Source organism: Rhinolophus hipposideros (genome assembly GCF_964194185.1).
Source record: "Rhinolophus hipposideros genome assembly, chromosome: 21".
NCBI lineage: Eukaryota > Metazoa > Chordata > Mammalia > Chiroptera > Rhinolophidae > Rhinolophus > Rhinolophus hipposideros.
This window is the reverse complement of record NC_138067.1, coordinates 18,756,085-18,773,265: the sequence shown is the minus strand read 5'-3', so window position 1 is coordinate 18,773,265 and position 17,181 is coordinate 18,756,085. Positions and strand designations below refer to the sequence as shown.

General features: G+C 43.6%; 2 protein-coding genes across 3 annotated transcripts in view; one reads left to right on the top strand and one right to left on the bottom strand.

The window, feature by feature from the left end:
* The window catches only part of WWP2 (WW domain containing E3 ubiquitin protein ligase 2), a 125,645-nt gene extending 122,223 nt beyond the window's left edge, over positions 1 to 3,422 (bottom strand). Inside the window, exon 1 of one of the 2 annotated variants that reach the window (XM_081032375.1) lies at positions 3,355 to 3,422. The gene's annotated coding sequence lies outside the window, so the exon portion shown is untranslated. Of the gene's footprint in view, positions 1 to 3,147; positions 3,218 to 3,354 lie in introns of those variants that run through there. The other variant, XM_081032376.1, reaches the window with a different exon arrangement.
* A 4,482-nt stretch (positions 3,423 to 7,904) lies between these two features.
* On the top strand, positions 7,905 to 17,181 carry NOB1 (NIN1 (RPN12) binding protein 1 homolog). Its single transcript, XM_081031048.1, has 9 exons — positions 7,905 to 7,984; positions 8,072 to 8,204; positions 10,005 to 10,135; positions 11,766 to 11,837; positions 12,044 to 12,172; positions 12,269 to 12,460; positions 13,240 to 13,337; positions 14,329 to 14,473; positions 16,580 to 17,181. Exons 1-9 carry the CDS (start codon positions 7,922 to 7,924, stop codon positions 16,847 to 16,849), a joined length of 1,233 nt encoding a protein of 410 aa, XP_080887174.1. The 5' UTR covers positions 7,905 to 7,921; the 3' UTR covers positions 16,850 to 17,181.

Below are 17,181 nucleotides of genomic sequence, written 5' to 3'. Positions count from 1 at the left end.
AAAATACCTCCTCATGGAACAGTATGAGCTGAGGTTTTATTTCGGCATTTAACTTCTAACCGGAGGTATTCCTCCTGGATATGGATCCACACGACTCTGTAAGTGACTTCCCCGAGTCTTGTAACTCTCAATGCTGTCCCCAGCTAACCACTTCCACAGGTATGTCTCCAGCCAGGCCTGTCCAGACTTCCCTAATTGCCAACAACACTTCCACTTAGATTTCTCGAGGCATTTCACAATCACTGTGAACGAAACTGAGGCCCAAGCCCTGTTCCTCCAATAGTCTTCCCCATTTCAGTTAATGACAGTTCCATTCTAGCTGTTCACACCAAAGACTGTGGAGTCCCCTTGAATCCTTTCTTCCCCACACATGCCACATCCACAGACCCTGTTGACTGTCCTTCAAAATATACCCAGAGCCCAACCTCTCCTCACCACCTCCATCACCGTGACCCACGCAGTCCTTCACCTGGATCCTGGCAATACCTCTGAACGTGTCTCCCTACTTCGTCTTGCTCCTCTTTACTCCTTCTCTGCATGGCAACCAGAGTGATCCGGTTAAAAGGCAGGATGGATGGTGGCCACTCCACTGCTCAAAACCCAATGGTCCCAACTCACTCCGAGTGAAAACTAACATCATTACAATGGCCTGCAAGGCCCTCCCCCACCCGCCCATCTCCTTCCTTACCCCCAACACCTCTCTGACTCATCTTCCCCATCCCCTCATTCCCGCATTGTAGCTGCTGGCCTCCTGGATGATCCACAAACCTGCCAGGGGTGCTGTCTTTCAGGCTGTTGAATTTGCTGTTTCCTCTGCCTGGACCACTATTTCCCCTTCAGCCACATGGCTCCTTCCCTCACCTCCTTCAGATCTTCACTCAATCATCACCTTCTCAAGAAGTCTTTTCTCAGGACCCTAATTCAAAACTGCCACCCTAGCCAACATTCCACATCCTGCTTCCCTGCTTTATTACAATACAATATGCATTTTACTGGGTTCTTTTGTTTACTAGGCCTTTCCCCACTAAAATTTACTATCCATAAGGGCAGGGATTTGTGACTTTCTCATATATTCTTTCCCAGGTGTTTAGAACAGCACTATGCAATACAATTCTTAATTTTCTAGAAAACATTATAAAACGTAAAAAGAAACAGGTGAATTTAATTTCAATTAATACTGTGATTAACCCAATAAACTTAAAATATCATTTATACTATATATTTATATTGACATTTATTGTATATAAAAAATATCAACGAGCTATTTTATCTTTTTTCCATATTAAGTCTTCAAAATCTGGTGTGTATTTTCTACTCCTAGCATATTTTCAGTGCTCAACAGTCCCAGGTGGCTACTGGCCACCATACTGGATGAGGCAACTCTAGAACAATGCCTGGCGTAGAGTAGGCACTTATAAATATTCATTGAATTAAAGAATGCTTTCCCAGGAAAAGGCAGCTATAGCATTGCAGTTTTCTAAACTTCAATTGCATTCTGCATTCACAATTTTTGCTGTGATCCACATACTGTTTTTTTCCTTAAAATGTCATGCTTTTTATACTTGAAAAAATATTTTAAAATAAAACTTTATATTGCTTCTATGAGTGGAAAAGAGTGGGTCTAAGGATAAAAGTCCTGGGCTGGAGTCCCTGCTCATTCATTCAGTAGCTCTGGACTCTAAAGCAAGAATTTTGCTAAGCCTCAGTTTCTTCATCTGTAGAATAGGGACAATACCAACCTTTATAGGACCATGGTGAGAATTAAATGAGATGCTGGTTATAAGTCTTTGTAAATGGAAAGTAGTCATTAAGTAAGAGACTGAGGAGCTAACCCAAACCTTTTCCCAGGCCTATGGTCTTCAGATGGACCAATAACAGAAAATGGCAAGTCTGTCTAAAAGAGCCAGGACCTGAGTTCAAATCCCTTATCCTCCACTTACATCTACGTAACCTTTAGAAATTCATTTATTCATTTACCCAGTGCCCACAACATGCCAGGCACTAGGCTAGTAGCCAAGTAAGCTGAATAAGATGACCTCAGCCCTTGAGGGGTTGCAGTCTAGCAGGGAGAAAGAAACCAGTAAACAAGATAAATTGTGTAAAAAAAAGAAAAAGAAGTCATCTCTTAGGTCTGTTTGTTCATTGTGAAATGAGAATAACACCTTCCCAACCTAACTCACAGGGCTGCTACAAAAATCAATTTTAAACTGTCAAATATTCCAAAAACTTGAAATCATAATACATTAGCAAAGTACTTTTTTTTCCTACTTGTCACCCAAAATGACTCTGGCTCCTGTGAATGCCCAGTTTGAACATTCACTCCAGGGATACCACATCCACGAAATTTATTTCATTGCTGCAAATTTTAGTAAACACGAAGAAAAAGACGATGAACAGCTTTTCACACAGGTGTTTAATCTCAAAATCACGATCTAGGTCATCGTTCTGAAGAACACAACACAGACCTTTCAGTTACCCTACCTAGCTACAGCTTGTCAAGATAAGCGGTCACATGGTAAGAGAAGCTGAATAATTTAAACTGAAGAAAGAGGAAAAGTCATAAAGCCGTAGAGGTAGACACTGTCCAAGGTTTCAGCGGTCTCTATGTTGCTGAGGTAACTGCTGAGCAACAGTTTAAACTAAAAGCCATTTTATGGCCAAAGTGCCCACACTCTTCTTTTTTCAGCCTAGAAGTTGATCTAACCTGGGAAAATCTCAAAGAAAGATTATCAGAAGGGCTAGGTTCCCAAGAAGTGGAAACCCTATCCAGGCAGGACTAAGTGGGTGTGACGAAAGCAAGAAAAGATTCTGTGACCCATCCTAAAGTTTAAAAACTGAATGGCACCGAAATCAAAGTCTCGGGTAGCAACCATTTCCGAAGAGGAAAGAAGGAAGAGACTCAGCTAGGGTTCAAGCAGCATCTTCCTGAATGCTCCTTCTTTCCCTCCATGTCCTATGCCCATTATCAGGCTCCCTCTTCCAGCTGAGTCGCAAGTTGTCCCTTCCTCCTGTCCCGACCCTTCCACAAAGGTCACCCCTCTCTATCCCTGGCACCTAAACTCCCTTCCCCTTCCGGAGGGACTTGCTGTCCGCCACCGCACCCCTGGCCGCCTCCGCGCCCATCTCTGAGCAACCCCCGCGAACTGCCCTCGGCGCGCCCACCGCGCTACAGCCGGAGCCGGGACACCCCTCCTCGGAGGCCGGAACCGCCGCGTCAGGCCCCTCCCACAGGAAGCCACCGCCCCCCGGCGCCCGGGCCGCACCGCCCCCGGCCCACCCCCAGCCGCCCGCAGCCCCTGGCCCGCCCCGCACCCCCCGCCCGCCCGCCTCGCCCCCCGCGCCCGCGCTCGCTACCTGCCGCGGCCACAGAATCCGCGCCCAACTCCTCTCCCACTTCCGCCTCCCACCGCCAGCACTCGGGCTGGGTCACGTGCCCGCTTGCGGTCACCTGACCCGGAAGAGGCTGGCCGGACTCGCAGGTGCGAGCAACCTAGGCCTGGCCTGGGAGCCTTTGGCCGAGAGAAGGCCTTCTTACCCCTTTTGTATGTGCACGTGGAAGCGTTTACCACTCGCTGGCTCCCAGGCAATCAAATAAATTGAGAGCTCACGGAGTGTCAGGAGTTTCACATACTCCTACCTACAACCCCGGAGGCGGGTCTATCATTAGCCCCACTGTACAGGTGAGAGGAAGCCGCTCGATCAATTAAGTCATCAAGTATTTATTGAGCTCCTTAGTGGGATTGTCAGATAAAATATAGGACGTCTAGTTAAATTTGAATTTCAGATAAACAACCGTGTAATATGTGTGTCCCAGATAGTGCATGGGACATATTTATACACACACACACACACACACACACACAATGTTTATCTGAAAATCAAATTTAATTGGACATATTGTATTTTTGCTTGCTTTATCTGGCAACCCTATGCCTACTATGAGTCAGGCACTGTTGTAGGCTTTAGATACACAAAAATCCTTTCCTGATCACCCTATTTAGACATAGGGTGATGAGGAAATTTAAATAAGGTGATCAGGAAAAGATTTTTGTGTATCTAGAGCCTACAACACTGCCTGACTCATAGTAGGCATAGGGTTGCCAGATAAAGCAAGTAAAAATACCCTCCTACCAGCCCTTTTTCCTGCTTTATTTTTTTCCTCCATATTTCCTCCAGTCTTATCACTATCTGACTTTTGTATGAATATTTGCATGTGTGTAGGTATGTATATATGTACACAAAATATATATGTAAAATCTATTTCTCACTACAAGAATTATGAAGGCAGGAGCTGTATCCCAGTGTCATGGCTAAAACAATACCCATTTTTTACCTCACACAGGTCTGAAGTCCAGGCCACCAAAGCTAGGTTCTTTGCTCAGCGTCTCACAAGGCTGAAATTAAGGTGGCGTCGTCAGCTGGAGGCTTGACTAGGGAAAGATCTGCTTTCAAGCTCCTTAATGTTGTTGGCCGATTTAACTTCCTTGTAGCCAGAGGACCGGAGTCCTTTGGTCTTGCTAGCTGTTGTCTGGGGCCACATGCAACTCCTAGAGGCTGCTCTCAGGTCCCTGAGACATGGCCCCCTCCACAGACCTTCCAAACTCTCTCGGGGAGGCCTCTTGAAATAATTTGTTGAATGAATACATTTCAATATTTATTGAGCACTGAGCTCATTGCTGTAGGTCCTACAGTGTAGGAGATTATTTTCATTTAAGGAAAAAGATCCCTAAAACACATTCCCTGATTTCCAACCTACTTAAAGAAGGCACACAACTACATTGCAAAGCATAAATAATAACTGCTCACTGAGTGACAGAACTGAAATGTCTTAAATGTGGTGGAAAAGTAGAGTTCAAATCTGTCCTTGGGGAAAACTCTAATTTGGGTAATCAGGGACCAATTTACAGAGGGGACAATGAGCCATTTTTGGAAACCAAGCAGTGATTGGCAGGCAGAATTTTCAGGTAGAAGAAAAAACAAGGGCAAAGGCAGACACAGGAAAGTCCAGAAAAATTCTAAAAACATTTATTGATTTCACCGTGTTTCTTCTGCATCAAGTTCTTCTCTCCCCTGTTAAGCATTTAGTCTCATAGCCTCTACATATTTCAATCCTGAAAATGAACTCGGATCTTCACTGGCACACAAGCAAAACCTTCTCTTTCATAAAGGGTTTCACGTGTAAAAGTTGACATCTCCAAATGAGTTACACATTGATTCCTTCTACATGTACTTGAAAGTGTTAATTTGTTCATGTAACAAATTATGTAAACACAATTTTCATAATAGTGTCTGAGATTTCTTTGCTTTTTAAAACACCGGGAGCTTCAAAACAGTGAAGTGTTTCAGGGCTCACTTCACCTCTGAGAGACCCCGTCCCCAGTCACCATGTGCTACCATAGTCTCTACCTTCAATTCCATGAGCACCCCTTGGACTTTCCTATCTTGATGACTGCCCTACTCATCCTTCCAGATCCAGCTCCAAAGTCAAAAACTCTGAAGGTGTCCCTAGATGCTCCACAAAACATGACTTTGTTCATAGCTGTCATATCACCCACCCTGTGGTGATATAAGTTAGTTCTCAATACATAATTGTTAAATAAATGAGAATCATTCTAAGGCTTTAGGGGGCTTGGAGACTAATGTTCTAAAGAAACAGAAAAGAGATTAAAATACTATAAAAAAAATGACAAAAGCTACAAAGTGTCAAGAAACCTTTTAGAGGCGTGTCTCATTTTATTTCTCTTCACTTTATTGCACTGCAGAGATATTGCATTTTTCACAAATTGAAGGCAAGACCTTCCATCAGCAAAAAAATTCTGACACTTTATTATGGTGCTCCCTTTATTTCAGTGATCTGGAACTGAACCTGCAATATCTCCAAGATATGCCTGTGTATTAATAAGCATTCTTAATATTTACTAGAAAATAAATGACTCAAAGCCTGATCATTCTTTTCCTTTTTCCCTAATCAGTGGTTCTCAAACGTGTCCTCCAAGGGAGCAGCATCCGTATCACCTGGAAATTATTAGAAATACAAACTCTCAGGCCCTGCCCAGAACTACTGAATCAGGAACTGAGAGTGAGACCCATCAAGCTGTGTTTGCAGGTTCCCCAGGTGATTCTGACAGTCAAGTCTGAGAACCACTGATCTAAATCATTCTTCTTCCTTGTGGGGTTTACTCAATTATCACTGCCAAGTTCAATGAACCTCTTTATTACAGATACTAGTTCCTCCCTTGCTTTTTAGGCTACAGGAGCAATCAATTGAAGAAGAAATTAGAGACAGGAATACTAGCATTGAGTGTGTTATATTTATTAGGCATGAGATAAAAAGCTTGATTAGAGTAATGAATGTAGAGGGGACCCGGGCGTCTCATACATTTCAGAAGTGACATCAATAAGGTTTAGCAAGAGAAACCCAGGTTGAGAGTGAGGGTGGAAATGAAGATGACTCAGATACTTACCTTGGATGTCTTTGTTGGTAATGCCTTTAATAAAAATAGAAACCTTACGGTTTGAACAAAGTTTAAGCTGGGGCGGGAGAGATAATTACTTCAGTCATAACCTTCCTCCTAAGTGAAGATGCCAAAAGTTTTCAGATGCACCTGCCCAGGAGGCTAGGCTGGGGAATAAACAGGGATTAGACCTAAAGATTTGGGAGGCATTCCTATAATGTGATAGGTGAAGACTTGATATAGATAGTATTGCTGAAGGAGAGAGTTTAGAGAGACAAAGGGGCCAGACAGTTCTGTGGAGGGGGTCCGGTTTGCAAGGCAGAAGAAGGGAGTCCAGTAAAGAAGGATGAGAAGCCATCAGGGAGGCAAGGGACCAGAATCTTGTAGTATCATCCAAGTCAGGCAAGGAGAGACAGTCCAGAAAGAGGAGATGGTCTGCAATGTCAAATTCTACAGAGAAACTGAGAAGGCAAGAAAAAAATACCAGAAAATTGACATGATGAACTTGAAAATGAGAAAGCCTGCTATCAGGCTATTTTAGGCAGGGCAGGTAGGGCAGGAACCAGTGGCGCTGGAGGTTAAGGAGACTAAGTAAGAACAGTTCAGACAGATGTCTAGGGAAGGAAAAGGGGTTTGGGCAACTACTGAAGCGATCCTCAGGGATTTCTGAAAGTAGGATGCGTAAATTAGAAACGAGGGTTAAGGCTGGAGTGAAGACTTCACAGAGGTTTGGAATAACTCAACATCTCTGAAGACTGATTACTGAAAACTCAAGTCAACATTCAGCTGAAATTCACCAGCATGTATTTATAATAGGCCAGTTCTCCTAATGATGGAATCTCAGATTGGAAAGGGAATTCAGAAATCATCTAATACCCCCCTTCAGTTTGATTCAGCAAGGAATTATTTGTTAGCAAGTTATGTGTCTTGCTCAGGGAAGTGGAACGAGGATACTAAGGTAAATAAGGATATTAAGGTAACTTGGCCTCAAGTTACTCGAAATGAAGTGGGGGTACGTAAGCAGCAGTCGGTATCGCATAATGCATAAAAAAGAGGCTCCGAGTTGGTTTGTCTGGGTGTTAATCTCAGTCACAACCTCTTAAGCTGGGCCTAGTTGTCTTGTAGCTATCCCTTGATCATTAAATTAGGTTATGTGTTTTGACTGATTTAACAGTGAGAATATATACAACTTTCACCCTTAAAAGTGGAAAAGGCGCTAAGGAGTGAATGCTGAAGCGTATTTCCTTAGATGTCCCCCAAGGTTTTACCGTGCCCGCATCCCATGGTTGGGCTGCCGGCGTCGTCGCGCATGTGCGCGGGTAGTCCTGAGCCGGGGGATGCGGGTGCGGCCGCCAGGAGGCGCTGCTAAATCGCAGCTGCTCTTCCCGGCTCCTGGAGGCCCTGAATGGGAAGTAGTGGTGAGCGCCACCTCCGTGCACATGCGTGTTTGGGCTGGTTCGGCCAACATGGCGCCGGTGGAGCATGTTGTGGCTGATGCGGGGGCTTTCCTGCGGGACGCGGCTCTGCAGGTACTGGGAGCTCCGGTGGAGAGGAGCAGGGTGTGGGCTGGAGCGCGGGAGGTCAGGCGGGTGTGAGATGGGCCGGTCTCTCTGCAGGACATTGGCAAGAACATCTACACCATCCGGGATGTGGTCAGCGAGATTCGGGACAAGGCCACGCGCAGGCGACTCGCCGTGCTGCCCTACGAGCTGCGTTTCAAGGAGCCCTTCCCGGAATACGTGCGACTGGGTGAGTGCCTCTGCCTCGGTGCTGATGGTGAAGCTGGATCCCAGGGTGCAAATGGGACCGGCTCGGGTGGGAGTTGGGGTCTGGCTACTTTATTAGGAGTTGATTTAGAAACTGCACATTCTAGGAGATCGTGATGGGAGAGAAGCTTCCTGGGTCAGGAGACAGTGGGGCCTTGCCATATATACACCCTTGGGTATATAGACTCTGGGCCTCAGTTACCTCATCTGTAAAATGGGAGGTTGCTGGGATCATTAAATGAGGATTTTGTCACTCAGTACACTGTCTAGCACTTTGCAAGCATTCAGTAAATTTGTTTGGATTAAAAATAGAACCCAGCTCTGTCACTCTCATCCATTTCTTTTTCGTAGATCAAAGTGACAATTGTTTTGAATATGGAGGCCAATCTCAAGTCAGAAAAGGGGATGGCTTTTTGGTTTATAAGAGTTTATTTGAGCTGAACTGACGACATATGCTGGGGAGCAAGATCTTAAATGCTCTGGAGAAAAACAGTTTTGGCAGCTTCTTTTATGCATTTGAAATTAGGGGAATGTAAGGAAGATTACATAGATGGTTAGGGCTTATTTCAAAGGTGTGTTAACCTAGATGCATAGAAACAATGGACAGAACTTGCTTAAGGTAAGCCTTTTTCTAAAGAAGTTATATGACTGGGGTGTGACTACCCAGCATAACCTGCCCAGTTAGGAATTTATGATCAGATCACCTTGTGAGGTTACTTTCCATAGAACTTCTTTTTTTGGTCCACAGGCTTTACATTAGTCCTGAAAGAAAACTAAACAATTACCACTTTGTTTACGAGTCAACATTGTTCTCTTGTTACGGATCAAGGCGATGATGCCCAGGAAAGGTCCTAGGTGACTGGAAATATTTCGAGGGTTTAGAGGCTGATAGTGGACGTGTTGTTAGCTACACTATTTGTTTGTGACTTCTGTAGCTTTCTCCACCAACTTACTAGCTGTGTGATCTTTGACAAATTACTTAATCTGAGGAATTACTTAGAACTAAGTCATAGGAGTTGGTTAAAGGATGAAAGGAAAAGCGTACAGCACAGTGCCTGGTACCCAGTAAAATCGCTGCTGTTAATTAACACGTGCTATTTAGGAAATGTGAGCAGTATAGTTGCTGTTCCATGTGGCATTATAGCATGAGACATCTTTCTGTTAATGTGATAGAAAGTTTTATTGTACATGTTTATTGTTGGTGTCTCAGGAGAATAATAATAGTAACAGCTGGCATTTACTAGCAGTTAAATATGGGGGTGGTTTTTTTTTGTTTTTTTTTTTAATATCAAAAGCTGTCCAATATTTGTTACAAAGCAACCAATAATTTGTTTCATCACAGACTACAGCAGTTACTGGTTGGATTAACTTTCCTTCCCATTTTGGAATCTGGTTGTCCATTCTATTAATCTGGATTGTTAGAATCAAAGACTTTTAGAACTGGGAGAGATGAAACCTTCTATTCTGGCATAATACCAAAGCTTTGATAAGTAACTTACTATTTGCAAATATTATGCTAACTTTGAGTGACTTTCTATTAACTTTGTTCTGTTCCTTCACCTGCACTCGATAAGGATGTCACAGTAAACCTAACTGGCATGAATCTTGGTGATAGAGAATACAAATATCTCAACTATGATTAGAAAAAGATCAGGAAATAGATGATAGTGTTGAGGTTTTTCTTGGGATATTGATCCTAAGTTGTTTTCATACTTTCATTATAGTTATCTAAGGTCATATGGCTCTTTGCCGCTAAATGAAGTTGAGCATCTTTTGTTTACAGTAACTGAGTTTTCAAAGAAAACTGGAGACTATCCCAGCCTCTCTGCCACGGATATCCAAGTACTGGCACTTACCTACCAGTTGGAAGCAGAGTTTGTTGGAGTGTCTCACCTAAAACAAGAACCAGAAAAGGTAAATCAGGAGGATTGTTGGGTTTATTTGTTTTGTTTTAACTTTTTTTTATGGGGACTATCAGATATACAAAAGTAGAGGGAGTGGTATAATGGACCCAATGTCCTCTTCATTCTGCCTCCATTTATCAATTCATGATCTGTCAGTTTTCATCGAAAACGGACCCACAGCCCTGAGTATTTTGAACTTAGACATCATATTTCACTGATATTTCTTGGTGTGTCTCTTTAAAAAAAACCCCACAAACCATTATTATACTTACACAATATTAACATAATTCTCTAATGTCAGATAATCAATGTTCATGTTTCCCAATTACTTTATAAATTTTTAAAAATTGTTTGTTTGGATTAGAATCCAAATAAAGGTCATACGTTGCAATTAGCAAATGTGTGTCAGTCTTTTGATCTGTAGGTTCTTAGGATGTGAAGGTTGGTTAAATTAGAAAATGCAGAAACAGTAGAAAACAAATATATTCATATATACATATATATTTTTTTAATTTTTTTTTTAAATAGAAATAATTATTTCCAGAAGCAAGAAAGAAGGAACACTAAGTGCTTGCCTTTTTTTAAGCCCATGCTCCCTTCAGAATTCTGAGTTCCTGTTGTGCTTTTAAGGACTTGCCTACCTTGGCTAGGTTGAAGAGACGAATGGATTTGTGCCTGAGACCCTTTGGCTGTTTCCAGGCCAGAGGATTTTGGAATCCAAATAATTAACCTTATAATAATTAATATCAAATAGTGTTGACAAAGAATTGCGTGGTTCTTCTCTGCTTGAAGTCATCAAACCATGTCACCTTCCTGTACTTGTTGGAAATACCCTCAACTTATTTTCACTAGGTTTAGAGTCCTCCAATCCAAAAAGTCTAAAAATGATGCCTAAAATACATACTTCTACATGTCACTGGGATGTGTTGGGAGTTGGGGTAAATGGAGTGGTTGTATGTAAACTGACTCTGTAGCTGGTAGCTGGGTTTCCGTTTGGCATCCATCAATTCCTGGTTCTTAGAAATTGTCTTTTCCTGCAGCCTTTTGGGCAGGAGTTAGAGACTTTGTATCAGAAGCTTTCAAATTTCTATATCAGAAGTCTTTTCACCCAGCAATTCCATTCTTAGGCATTGATCCTAAGGATGTAACCAAAGATACTTCCAAGTTTTATCAATAATGGTTTTCATTACAGTTTTATGTATAAGGACAAAAAAAGAAATGTCCCAAAGTGGTTATTTGGCAGTGGAATCACTGAATAATTCTTTACATACAGTCGTGCGCCAGATAATGACATTTGGGTCAACAACATGTCCGACGGTGAATACCGCAGAGCCCCGGTGTGTAGTAGGCTAGACCACCGAGGTTTGTGTAAGTGCAGCTTGTGATGTTCACACCACAGTGAAATCGCCTAACGACACATTTCTCAGAATGTATCCCTGTTATTAAGCAGCACTGTATTCATATATATTTTCCATCTTTTTAAAAATATATTTTCCATCTTTTTGAAAACATTGAATATCTTTTACTTCAATAACTGGGGGGGGGGGATATTTTGTTTCCTGTTTTTTAAATTACTCTTCCTTGTTGACTTTTCAAACTATATTTCTTTTATTAGAGCTGTCTCTTTTTTATTTTTAAAGGTTAAAGTGAGCTCATCGATTCAACACCCAGAGACTCCTCTACACATTTCTGGTTTCCATCTGCCTTCAAAGGTAATTCCTTAGACAAGTCATGCTCTTCATGCCCTTTCTGCTACAAGTCCTATCTCCACAAATTGACTGTTTACAGTGATCCAAATTTACAGACTATTACCATAGTTTGTCTAGCCCTGTCTGATCTGACTTGTATATCATTGTATTATTTCGTCTATAACCCTCTCAATTCTCACGCTTTAAAATTATTGTTCCTTTAACCTCAGCCTAAACCCCCACAAGAAACAGTAGAACATGGACCCCCAGCCGATGAGCCTGAGGACCTAGAATTCAGTTCTTTTATGTTCTGGAGAAACCCTTTGCCCAATATCGATCGTGACCTGCAGGAGCTGCTGGTAAGGCCCTGATTTATGACCTCTTCCTGATGACAACACTAGCTTCTCCCTGCTGCTCCTGTGGGCTGGGAGTGTGTGAAGTCTATTATGTTTCAGATTGACGAAGGTGAGGAGGAAGAAGAACAGGAAGAGGATGGATTTGAAGAAAGGAAAGATGAAGACAGTGATGATGATGATGAGGGGTGGATTACCCCCAGCAACATCAAGCAGATCCAGCGGGAGCTGGAACAGTGCACCATCCCAAAAGACGTGCGGGTCGGCTGTGTGACTACAGACTTTGCCATGCAGGTGGGTGGAATGGGCCATCGGCTGGCCCTGAGCTTTGTGTCATACCTGCCCTGGGCAGTGGTCCCTTGGAGATTTGGGGGTATGTACAGAGCTATTGTTGAATGGTTCTAGAAACTTTACCTGTGCTCTTTGGTAATTTTAAGTTTGCTTGGAGGCTAGAGAACCATAATGTAGTGACAAAATGTATTAGGTTGGTGCAAAAGTAATTGTGGTTTAAAAGGTTAAAAGATGGGGATGGCCAGTTACCTCAGTGGGTTAGAGCGTGGTGCTGATAACACCAAGGTTGCCGGTTCGATCCCTGCATGGGCCACTGAGCTGCGCCCTCCTTAAAAAATAAAAATAAAAAAAATAAAAGGAATGAACATTAAAAAAAAAAATTAAAAATAATTGCAAAAAACGCAATTACTTTTGCACCAACTTAATGTATATTAAATTTGTAGTGTTTACTGTTCATGATGTGTTGCTGCTTTTCTTTCAGTGTGTATAATGTTCTGTGCTTCGTTAAGTAATTGGAGAAAGGAAGGTTTCCAGCCCAGAAATGAGGGTATTTGCTCTAACATAAGTATTTCTGATAAGAGAGATGATGAGGGGCCTTGGCAAAAGGATGAGCACACCCCCCAACACTTGAGACAAGAGGCATCTAAGCTTACTTTTCCTTCGCAGAAGCCCTTTACGAGCCCAACGAGGGTTTGTGAAGCTCCTTGCACTAACTGTACAGATGTTAAAAGGAAGTGGAGTTTCGCTCTGAGTTCAGTTCTCCTTGAACTTGTTGGTTGCAGAATGTCCTGCTTCAGATGGGGCTGCACGTGCTGGCGGTGAACGGCATGCTGATACGCGAGGCCAGGAGCTACATCTTGCGCTGCCACGGCTGTTTCAAGTACGTGGCTGACAGTCTTCTACACCCCGTGTCCCCTGCTGAGCACTCTCCTCCCTTCCTGTCCCTTCTGTAACCTTCTGGAAGACAGCCTTCCCTTGTGTACCTCATTCATAAGTATACCTTATCCCACGGGCACAAACCCCCGGGATGGGGGCCAGTGACTGCCCACCTGACAAACTGAGGAAAGCATTTCTTAGTCTTTTTCTTAGTGGCACAGGATTTGGGGTGTGGGTTCTGGAGCAAAGAGCCCTCCTTATTTCACAGTAAGTACTAAAATGTTTATGGATGGAATCGTGCCTGGGATTTGCTTTGAAATAATACACAAGTGGGGTATCTACCATCGGGGCTTGAGTTGACAGAGAGGGTCTGCTCTCGGTACCCACACCCGTTCCACCATAGCAGCTTTTACACTGTCTCCTATATACTTTGTTAATAAATTCTTGACGCCTCCAGAACCACCTCCTGGCTTCAAGCCCAAGCTCACATATGGAGACAAGGTACTTAGAACTGTAATGACGTGCCCCTTGAGAAAGGACGGATGCTAAGAGAATTGGTTCTGGAGCAAGTCTCCCTGAGTCGTTAGTATCTGCCACTTACTAGCTGTATTGTCTTGAGCCAGCTACCTTACCTTGCCTCAGCTTCCCCATCTGTAAGATGGAGATAGTACCGACCTCATAGGATTGTTTTGATGTGGAACTTGTAGAATAATGCCTGAGGAACGTCAGCAAGAGATTGTTATTAATGTAACAACAATCTCAGTTTTCATAATTACATACTTGCTACTTGTCGTTTTCCCTTTCCCATCAGCAGTTTGCTTACGTTGTCCTCATGAGGCTGGGTGGCCTTGGGGTCTATATGTACAGTGTAGTTCAGCCTTTCCCATGTCTTGTCATCCCCTCCCCACACTCTCAGTGCTGTGACTCACCTAGTGCCCCAGGGACAGGTCTTGCCGCCTCAGGCTCCAGGACAGCATCTCCTTGTTTGTCTCCAGGACAACATCTGACATGAGCCGAGTCTTTTGTTCACATTGTGGCAACAAGACCTTGAAGAAAGTGTCAGTGACTGTCAGCGACGACGGAACCCTGCACATGCACTTTTCCCGCAACCCGAAGGTGCTGAATGCTCGGGGTCTCCGGGTGAGTGGCGTCTCCCACGCCCCTAACAGCAGGGCCTAAGGTTGGGAGAGCGAGACCTCTTAGCACCGCCATCAAAACGAACAGAGGACAAAAAAACTTCAAGATAGTTACTGGGAAAGCCCGTAATCTAGGTTCCAAGGTAGATGGGCGGAAAGGGAACAACAGAGCCTCAACGTGAGGTTTTTGAGGAGTTTGCAGTCTACTGAGAAGGAACCAGTAGTTCTAGGCAGAATATAATAAGGGCCAAATTCACGTGGAGTCACAAAGAGGGAAGTCATTTACAATAGGGTGGAGGTTACATTTGTCTTGAGCCAGCAAATGTGCAAGAATTTGAGGATGGGCAGGATTTCCAGAAGCCTCGCGAACCAGAGGGAAAGAGCTGTGTAAATGCACAGCACAAAAGAGAGGCCTGGGCTGGAGACATAGCAGCCCTGTGTTTGTTTTTGGGACTCAGGAGAGAAGGACAGAGAGACAGGTGACTATGAGATGCAGCCATCCTGGCACTGATCCTCCAGCCGTGGACACTGCCACACATGAATGAGAAGAATCTTTTTTAATTCTCCATTTTGAAATAATTTTAGATTTATGGAAAAGTTGCAAAAATAGTACAAGTAGTTCTTATCTACCTTTCCCTTAGATTTCCCTGTCCTTCTTGTACTGCATTTGCTTTATCATTTTATATACAGCAGCCCCTCCTCGTCTGTGGTTTTGCTTACTGCAGTTTCAGTTACCCTCAGTCCACTGTAGTCTGAAAATATTACATGGAAAATTCCAGAAATAAACAATCCATAGATTGTGCACCATTCAGAGGAACGTGATGAAATCTCATGGCTATATATGCTCCTCGCCCATGAGTCACTTAGTAGCCAGCTCAGTTATCAGACTGTCACAATATCACAGTGCCATGTTCAGGTCACCCTTAGAGCCACCTAATGCTCCCTCACAGCCCGCCTCCTGCACCTCAGTCCTCATCATGGAGGCATTGTGTCATCCCACATTATCACGAGAAGACGGGTGAGCACAATACAATAAGGTATTTTGGAAGGGAGAGGCCACATTCACGTAACTTGTTACAGTCTATTGTTATAATTGTTCTATTTTATTATTAGTTGTTGTTCATCTCTTACAGTGCCTAATTTGTAAATTAAACTTGATCACAGGTGTGTATGTATAGGAAAAAGCATAGGGTATACAGGGATCGCTACTATCTGCACTGTCCCAGCCGATAAGGGGGAACTGGGGTGTGCGTGAGTGTGTATTATATAAGACCGGGTCTTATATTAATTTTTGCTCCAAAGGACACATTAAAGCTGATAGTCCAGCTAGGTCTTACTTGGGGGGAACCACGGTAGATTCTCATGGAGGCCCTTCAAGCCGGCCTGTGTCCTTTTGACATGTTCCCATTATTCTTTGAACACTTCTCTTACTTTGTGCACAGCAAGATATTCCAACTCTTCTTATAGTACCCCTGTCCTGGAATCAGCTGTTTCTCTGAGCAGCTCTGGGTCTTTATGGAGAATGGTTTTTAGAAGCAAAGACATGGGCACTGGGTATGCTCATTGTCCTAGGGTATCACTGATTCTCTGCCCACAGTGGACACAGATGGGAAATACATGTGTGTGTACATAAACACACACATGAATGTTTTATATTTATATCTGTGTTAAAAAATTGAATGTATAACCTTAATTTCAACAGAGTTCATTCTAGCCCTCTCATATTTATAACACCCTTATTAATACTATTTTCCATAGTTATTTGCTCCATCCTAGAATATGTTACTGCTTCAGAATTGCTAATATACATACCATTGTGAGAATGGTACCTGCTTACTAGAGTTCTATGTTGCTATATAATTTTTTTCTGTCTTTAGCTGAGGGTATGTAGTCCAAATGCTGTGTTGCATTTTTCACCTGGAGTTGAGGTGAGGATCAAAGGGGAAGATACACGGTATGTGCTTAGCGCGTAGTAGGCTATGAATGATACACTCCATTGATATCATCTGCCTGCACCCAGAGCTGTCAGACGAGCTTGATTTAGCAGGATCTGACATGTTTGAATGTGGATCCCCATCCTCCTAATGGCCTTTCTTGGTCTTATTTGCAGTACTCACTTCCCACTCCCAAAGGGGGCAAATACGCCGTCAACCCCCATCTGACCGAGGACCAGCGCTTCCCTCAGCTGCGACTCTCCCACAAAGCCAGGCAGAAAACTGATGTGTTCGCCCCTGACTACGTGGCTGGGGCATCTCCCTTTGCAGAGAATGACATCTCCAGCCGCTCAGCGATGCTGCAGGTCCGAGACAACACCTTGGGAGCCGGAAGGAGACGGTTAAATCCCAATGCTTCCAGAAAGAAATTTGTGAAGAAAAGGTGAAATGCAAGTTCCACAGGCAAACCAGATGCTGCTGCGGCTGCCAAGGGGTTCTGGCGTGTCCTTTCCCCAGCTGTGCCAGCTCCAGAAAGCTGTGGAGGGAAAGGACAGGCCCGGCTCCTGCCTGCTTCCTCATGCCTCCTGTGGAGTGTTGGGTTGGGTTTGCGGAGGGTCTCGGTCATGCCTCAACCTGTGAGCGCCGCCAGAGCCGCGCGTCCTGCCATGTTGAGGGGAATTTGATGGAAACAGATAAAACAGAGCCCGAGAGCAAATCTTTGACCTTGAAAGAAGGGAACTTCCAAGTAATATTTTTCTAATAAATGTGGTTGCAAGCT